The 8,881-nt window shown below is 40.3% G+C and overlaps 1 protein-coding gene across 3 annotated transcripts; it reads right to left on the reverse strand.

The window, feature by feature from the left end:
* Positions 1-769: 769 nt before the first annotated feature.
* Positions 770-3,481, reverse strand: LOC102713239. Of its 3 annotated transcripts, none has more exons than XM_015843557.2 (4): positions 3,267-3,481; positions 2,045-2,820; positions 1,877-1,958; positions 770-1,098 (listed from the first exon to the last, which is right to left on the reverse strand). In XM_015843557.2, the coding sequence occupies exons 2-4, from the start codon at positions 2,815-2,817 to the stop codon at positions 889-891; spliced, it is 1,065 nt and encodes a 354-aa protein (XP_015699043.1). In that variant the 5' UTR covers positions 2,818-2,820; positions 3,267-3,481; the 3' UTR covers positions 770-888. The 3 variants fall into 3 exon arrangements, with proteins under 3 accessions (XP_015699043.1, XP_015699042.1, XP_006665069.2); XM_015843556.2 differs by having other exon boundaries at positions 2,045-2,842; XM_006665006.3 differs by lacking the exon at positions 3,267-3,481 and having other exon boundaries at positions 2,045-3,181.
* Positions 3,482-8,881: the final 5,400 nt, after the last annotated feature.

Below are 8,881 nucleotides of genomic sequence, written 5' to 3' on the forward strand. Positions count from 1 at the left end.
CGTGCCGTCGTAGGAGCGAATAAGCGGCCGACTCGTACCGCGGACGAACAACAGGGTCTTCTTATGAGAGCGAAAAGCGAGATACGTGTACCCAGAGCGAAAAGCGAGATACGTGTACCCAGAGCGAACAGCGGGACGTCTATCCCGGACGAAAGGTGGAACGAACGACGGCGTCGCCAGACACGCGTGATAAACGCGTAGGCCGAATGAATGGCTCCGGCAAGTACCGAAAACGGTAAAACTGAACGAATGGCTCGACCGTGGACCCAAAACGGCAAAAATGAACGAATGTCTCGACCAAGAACCCAAAACGGCTAAAAGGAGGGATGCAACACGAGGACTTCCCAGGAGGTCACCTCTTAACTTCGGAGTTCTGATGGGATCCGGTGCTTTAGTGCTAGTATGATCGCATCCAGCATGTCTCGCACCGCCTGCCCCTTTATGCTCCCCGTGCGTGGCCCTTACTCGTCCGCCCGGGGCGAACCATGCTGTCGTAGGAGCGAATAAGCGGCTGACTTGTACCGCGGACGAACGGTAGGGTCTCATGAGAGCGAAAAGTAAGATACGTGTACCCCGAGCGAACGGCGGGACGTCTGTCCTGGACGGAAGGTGGAACGAACGACGGCGTCGGCAGACACGCGCGTCACGAGCGATAAACACGTAGGCCAAACGAATGGCTCCGGCAAGTACCGAAAACGGTAAAAATGAACGAATGGCTCGACCGAGGACCCAAAACGGCAAAAATGAACGAATGTCTCGACCAAGAACCCAAAACGGCTAAAAGGAGGGATGCAACACAAGGACTTCCCAGGAGGTCACCCATCCTAGGACAACAAAAATAATGCGTTGGAAAGATATAGCCACGAAAATTCAGCTAGTTTGGTGGTATCAGCCGCACAGGGAGGGCATCTTGAAGGAGAAGAACGAGGGCATGTGCCCGGTCCTTCTGATGTAGTCTGCCTGCTGCGTGGTTCTGGCCGCGTGCTCGTTAAGCTTAGCCTCCGCGCTCGCCCGCTTCTCCTCGGCCATCCTCCGCGCGGCCGCCAGTTTGTTCGCCAGCTTCTCTTGCGCCCGTGCTTTCATCTGTTCCGCCTTCATCTGGAAGGTTTTTGTTTGAAGTCTGGTCAGACGAATTTGAAACAATAATGCTACAGGAATATTTAATTAGACATCGATCTCAATTTTCTTTCAAATGTTGATAAATAAGACAATCTCAAAGACTCAAAGTGCTTGTAGTACAATTGTACAACAAATGAGAGTATTCGCAAATAGGTTCATCTCCGGTGCATTTTGGCAGTACAATTTAATCGACACCGTTGATTATTTTTATAGTAGGAATCTAAAGGTGCAGTACAAATTTGTAGGGGTAATATCATCTTTTTATTGTGATTTTTATTGAAAAACAAAATTGCAAAACATACTACTAATCAATTACTCCCTCCGTTTCACAATGTAAAACTTTGTCGTTTTAGTTAGATTCATATGGATGCTAATGAATTTAGACACGTATAAATTGTATATATAAATCAATAAATAAATTTAGACAAGACCTTACCGCGTGAAACGGAAGCCCTAATAATTAGCAAACTAAAAAAGAATTAATCGATGACAGTACATTCGCAAATTTATGACGTCTGCTGCAAAGGTAAACTAGTTCTGACGACGTTCCAAGCAATGTCGGACACAATTACTGGTAAGGTGAAATTAAAGTGGTCTGGGGCTCTGGGCAGCACTGACGTCCTGACACTTTTACTGCTGGCTTGCTAGGAGATCAAAATCTTGGTGCGATTCAAGTAGTTTATACGCACAAAAATTTAAAAAAACGTACCAAATTTTAGAAAGGACTGGGAACAGTAATGGATACGCAAAACCACACCTCTATTTTCTTCATTTCCAGCTCAGCTTTTCTCTTCTCATGGTTCTCCCATGCCTGTATCTTCATCTCTTCACGCTTGTATCTGAAATAGAAAAGATGGACGAATCAAATCTACCAGATCTTAAGAGAACAGTCAAACACTAGAAACAAGGCAAGATCCGTTCGCACCTCGCCGTGAATTTGGCCCGCTCGGCCTCGTCCCAGGCTGCGGCGCGGGACTCGAGCGCGTTTGTCGAGCTTGGCGCATGAATGCCGAACCCGCCGCTACTCTCCTCCACGGGACAGCCGCTGCCACCGTCAACTCTGTCTCCGGCCACGGGCTCAGCCGTACGGGCCTCGACGGCGGTAATGCCCACGGCCACGTCGTCCCGCCGCCCGCCGGGCGTGGACGGCCGCGACGGTATGGGGCTGCGCGACACGGGCGTCGACGCCCTCAGCGGTGTGGCGGACCTGGACGGCTCCTTGCTGGCGATGGGGGTCATCTCCGTGCCCATGTCCCTCAGGCACACCGACCGGAGCACCGCCACGGGAGAACCGTGGTGCGGCAAGCCCATGCAGTAGTCGATCTTCTTCGTCTCGCTCACGTCGTCGGCGGACTCGCTCAGCTGTGGCGGCGTGGGGGGAGCGGCCACCATGTTGTACTCCAGCGCGCCTTCCACGCTGCTGCAGGACACGCGGCCGTTCTGGGAGGACGAGCTCAGCAGGCGCCGGTCGTCGGCGTTGGAGTTCCTTGGCTTCACCTTGCCGCCGTGGATCCCGTCCACGCCGCCGCCGTTGGACAGGCTGACGAGCCACTTCTGCGCGTCGTCCCACTTGGACGGCATTGGCTTCGGCCTTGATGCCGGATTGTTCTTGCGCTGCAGCCGCCCATTCGACTCGCCATGGCCATGGCTGCTGTGGCTGTAGCACTCCTTGTCATCCACCGGCCGCATTGCTAGCATTGTCTGAGAAAATGCGACTTAATTTCTGCGTAAAAAGTTATACTATTCTGAGATTTGTAACAGAAGGACCTGTTTCTTGCTTGCAGAAATCAACTGCTCTAAATTTTGTCCCCCAAGGGAGAAAATAGAAATGAAGGTCAGCATATTTGCAAGAGAACTCCTTGAATTCAGCTACAATATCATGTAAAAAATTTGATTTTGTGTACTACGACCAAGAAAAGGCGCATGAAAATCCCCAGTTCATCTTTCCCCAATTCTACAATTAAGCTCCTTTTCTCTATCGTATGAAGAAGATACTGTGTTGTGAGATTAGTGTTTCTCTTTTGCAGCAGCAGGAATGAATTTGTGAAATACTTTTCACTGAAAGCAATACCAAAGAAGGCTTGAAATAAACACAAAAAGGTTGATGCTGTGGACAGATCTCCACCAGCCAGAGTAAAAGAGCTGACCTTGAACGGAAGAGGCTGCAGGGCATGGAATGGGAAGAAAGGGTGGCAGTGACTGCAAAAGAGCAAACTGACTATTGGTGAAGTTTAGGTTACATCTTTTCCATGGGCTATTGACATCATTAGATATTCAGATTCCATTGGCATCGGGCGCAGTAGCTGCACATCGTGGTGTGCACATGGGCCACTTCATACTTTCAGAGTCTACAAATTACGACAGGGTGGCACTAGGCCACTATCTGATAAGTACCAAAAAACTTATATGAAGTCTACCACCAATGGTAAAGTCCATATACTTAGGCAGCGTTTAGATTGTAAAAAATTTTGCAAGAGATGTCACGTCACATATTTGACTAGATATCGGAAGTGGTTTTCGGACATAAATAAAAAATAAATTACATAAGCTAAGAAACTGCGAGACGAATTTTTTGAGCCTAATTAATCCGTCATTAGCACATGTTGGTTATTGTAGCACTTATGGCTAATCATGGTCTAATTAGACTCAAAAGATTCGTCTAATGATTTCTCACGTACCTGTGTAATTAGTGTTTTTTTCCATCTATATTTTGTTGGAGTTCGGTGGAAATTTCCAATTTTGAGATTTTTCTTTAGAAAAATAAAGAGGAAATAAACTAGCAGTGGGGTCCACCTGTCATTAGGAGAATGAAGAGATAAGGTGAGGAGGTGTGCACGTGGCTGGGAGTGGAAAACGTTCTCCTGCTTTCTCCAGGAGTCTGTTCATCTTCTCCGTGTTTCCTTCTCTTCACTGCTCTATCCAATCTCAACAGAAAGCTAGAAACTTGAGGGCCGATCCATCCGCTATGCACAACAGCCGCAACCTTGATCCGTTTTTGGCGTCCACGACTCACGTCGTTGAGTGGTTCATGGCGGATTTATCGTGGGTTATGGCTGGGTTGGGTGCATATATAAGAAGAGATCGTCTCCATCTTGGGAAGCAGCTGTAGCCAATGGCTCTAACATTTTGATCTTGCTTAGTTCTTGTGTCTTTCGAGTTGCTTTGCTGCATTCCCCACGCCTCAGCTCATCGTTCGCCTTGCTGCGTTCGCTGAGTTGGTGTCGTATCTCCGGGAAAACACGGGAGGAGACCCGAGCCATAGGCGGGCTGTGATTTTCTCTGGGACAGCGTCCTTGACGCGCTTCACCACTGTCGACGAGCTTGTTCGTTGCATCGTGAGAACACTACGCTAACTCTCTTCTTTGTTAAACTAGAACAAATTTGTTTGGTAATTAGTTTTGTGGTACTAGTTTACCAGTACCAATGTGTTTTTGAGTTATTGTGATCTTTGGTTCAGAGATATATTCTGAATTTCTAGTGGTATAATTAACTTTTGATTGTTTTATTCTAAAGTTAATTTATGCCGTACATGTTTTGTGCCTGCATCTGATGAGTTCAGCACTTTGTTTGTGAGATCATGCAGTAGAAAGTTCTCCAGCTTTCTGTTTAGTTCTTGTTCTGGGAGCAGACCAATTCTGAGTTAAGATTTCTTGCATGTTTAGCTATGCAAATAATTTGCTATTAAGTTTTTGGTGTAGCAATTGTGTGAACTGCATTCTTTCCTATTGTCAAGTAATCTGAATAAGTTGAGTTTTGTCTTGTGAATATATAAAGACATGCTTTACTGTTGTCTTTGAGGATTAATGAGTGCATAGGAGGAGCTTCTGTATGTAGCTTATTTTCAGCAAGCAAAATCTTGTTCTGTTTTGTTCAGATTATCTCAGGAGATAACCTGTTCTTAATTCAGCTTTCATCTTTAGCCTAATTTTTGTGTTTTACTCTCAACATATTTAATGCTCCATTTATCTGTCCAAAGATTCGATGTGATGTTTTTTGAAAAAATTTTGAAAACTAAACGGGCCCTTAATTGTGTTGCATCTCATAGATTGGAAGCAACATATTAGAGCAGATACAATAGTAGGCTATAAGCTAGCTCTAAACATATTTTAAAGAGATAAAGAGAGGAGAGGGAAGGGAGGTGACCTACTAATTTGTAGCCAGCTGCACACGGATTCCAAGACAAAATGTGTGTATGGTATGTGGGATGTATTGATGTTTTGTAGGTAACTATTATATGAATTGGCTATTAGATTGCCTATAGATGAATTGGAGCTAGTAGCTGGCTATACTATTGAACTTGCTTTTAGAAAACAAGGGAAGAGCTATAAAAGCAAGTATAGTAGTACACGGTAAGCTAACTGCTTCATCCATCCCATAGTATAATCATAACTAATGTTTTTCTTTGTCCCCTAATACAACACATGCATGCAAACATACACTAAATAGCACATATATTTTCTCTAAATTTTATTTATTTTAAATTTTTCACCATCAAAACGTCTAACCACATTATATATATACATACATGTACCTAGGAAATCTAAACAAGGAGCATGATTGTAACGTTTTCTTGATCTTTATGTTAGTGACGGTTACGCCTTATATTATACTACCTCCTTTTATATCGTAAGACTTTCTAATCTTGCCTAAATTCATCAATTGATGAATGTATATAATTTATATATATGTCTAGATTTATTAGCATCTATACGAATCTAGACAAGATTAGAAATTCTTACGTTATGAAAAAGAGAGTAGGATGGAGAGAGTATTACACAGAGGAGAGATAAAATGATAAATAGAGTTAGCTCTCGTACAAGAGCTAACTCTAAACATGCTTCAAGATAAACATATTATACACCTAAGTAACATAAAGAGACAACAAAAAATATTAGGGTCAACCTTATAGCTATTCAATTGTATATGTTTGCTCTAAAATGAACATACGGCTAGTAATCAGCTCCACTGTCAAACTTGCTCAAACGGCAAGTTCTATATTCCTAATCGTTTATTGGTTGGATTTTTCTCTAGAAAGGTAAACTATATATTTACAAATGTAAAACAATTGGTAAATAAAATTTTTATATACGTTGTTGACGATCTAAAAGAGCCATGGTTAAAAAAACACGATGAAAATATCATAAATCATCTTCAAAATTAAGGTTAATAATTTAAATTGTGGGTTATAAGGCTAAATATAAGCAAATTGCTAAAATAACGGTCACAAATGCAGTCCAGTGGATTTGGATGAGATTGCTCTAATAAACGTGTTTGCATCGCGGGTTTGGATCGATGCAAGAATTTCTCGAAATGGAAGTACTCTCTAAGAGACGGCGCGACTGCTCACAGTTTTCTCGTCGGTCAACTTGATGACAAATGAGAGTATACTGCTTTACTCCCTCCAGTTCTCATTTTATTTGATGTTGTTCATTTTTGGATATAGAATTATTCTTATTGAAAATTTTAATGTAAATGTATAAAATTATAAGCCATGTTTTAAAGTTTAGTTAGTAATAAATCAGGTCATAATAAAATAATGATAATTATAAAAATTATTTAAACACGATTAATGGTCAAACGTAAAACATGTCAAATTAAAAAAATGTAGCCTTAATAATACAAGTCCAAAATATCTAAGTAGTAACTAATAATATAAGCCTTTCTGGCCTTACTCGAATTCATATATGTGCTAATGTGTATATATATATATATATATATATATATATATATATATATATATATATATATTACATGCATTAATGAATGAATTAATGTGAAGAAGTCTAAAAAGTCTCGCAACGTGAAATGGAGGAGGAATTAAAGTAGTGCAATCTCCATCTTTGATCTACGATGCCACTGACTGTTAAATATAGGTTTGACCTTTCATATTACTTGAAAAAAGTTAAATATATATTTGATCATTCATATTATTCAAAATAATATGATTGTCATGATATGTTTTAGCATTAAAGATATTTTAAGCATGATTTATTTATTACATATTTGAATATATTAATTTTAATAAGACGAATGATGAAATGTACGTCTAAAAGTCAATTGTGTGGTTATAAAAAAATGGAAGGATAGCTTATTAGATTTTTTTTGACAAAAATATTTTTATATATACATAGCAAATAATTTACCATCATAATTTAGTTATGCACCTGAAATAAACAAGATTTTTGCCTCAAAAATAATTACTATTTTATTATTATGCATGTGAATTTAATTAGATCTGTAAAATTTATGGAAAAGTGATGCTTCCATCATAACTTATTTTCATGAACCAACTACCAAACCTTAAACCTTTGGGTTGTTTGGATGCGATACTTAAATTGCCTAAGGTTATCATATATTTCTAAGCTAACATATCAAACTTTTGGCCAATAAAATTGAAGCCACACTTTAGCCAGAATAGTGTAACATGTCACACTTTTATAAGTCAATAATGTTTAGGACCCTTATAATAATAAAAAATCTTGCCACAAGTGCAGCATGAACTAAATGGATGTGTAAGGCCATCTTCGGCACGAGTTTGATTGGGGTTAGTTATCCGACGCGGAAAACGTAGTAATAGATTAGTACATGATTAATTAACTATAAATTATAAAAAAATGTAAAATAAATTAATATGATTTTTTAAACAACTTTCACATAGAAAATTTGCGCAAAAAGTACACCGTGTAATAGTTTGGAAAGTGTGCGCACAGAAAACGAGACAATATGGGGGTAAGGCAACTATAGCCGAACACGGCCTAACTCCATCAAAGTTGCCTAACTTAGAGCATCCCCAACAGCTCATCTAAATTTGGTCCTCTATATCTGAGTTTGGATGGTCATCTAAAACAGTTTCATTCTCTATATATTTGTGTGCTCCAATAGATCATCCATATTAGAGCATCCATATTCTAGTCTATTATATTTTATTGATACATGTAGCTAGCATGCATTTGTTTTTTGTTTTATAATGGCCAAAGTGGGGACAATTGAGATTTAGATGATGGATAGAGAATGTCTAAATATAGATGTTCTCTCTCCTGATATAGAGGACATCTAAAAATAGAGGATGAAATATATGTTCTATTAGAGCACTATTTTTATTCTCCATCCTCTATTTTTAGGATAGATGATGGGATAAAAGAGCTCTTGGGGATGCTCTTAGGGACTGTTTGTTTTGAGGGACTAATCCATAAGTCCCTCTAATTTAGGCCCTTTTAGCCCTTAAAATACCAAACAGAAAGGACTAAAAGGAACTAAAACTATCTATGTCCATAAGTTCCTAGGGGAGGTGCTAAAAGGGACTAAAAGCCTATAGTACACCTATTCTACTACTCTAGGTCTATAGCTATGTGTGTGATGTGTACTATTGAATATGTCATTTAATGAAATTTTAGTCTCTTTTAATCCCTCCAAACAAGTAGGGTAGAATTAAAAGAGACTTATATTTTAGTTTTAGGACTAATTTTTAGTCCTACAACTTATCGAAACAAACAGCACATTATCTCTGGCATGGTGAGGCAATTTGTGGCAATGACATCGCCTTAATTTCGTCATTGCTGGCCACAGTGTCCTGTTGCTGTAGTCAGTCAGCAGACGTACCTATATGGTCCTAGCTAGCAGTGTTCACGTGCATATGTGCAGCTTAGCAAATATGTAGGCTAACAAGTATGCAGTATAGTCCAGTGATCCAGTGGGCCTTTACAGCACGGCAAAAATAAAATCACTCCAGTTGGTATATTTGGTATATTGTCATATCCCTTCA

The sequence above is a fragment of the Oryza brachyantha genome, unplaced genomic scaffold (genome assembly GCF_000231095.2).
Source record: "Oryza brachyantha unplaced genomic scaffold, ObraRS2 ChrUN-Ctg46, whole genome shotgun sequence".
Taxonomy (NCBI): Eukaryota; Viridiplantae; Streptophyta; class Magnoliopsida; order Poales; family Poaceae; genus Oryza; species Oryza brachyantha.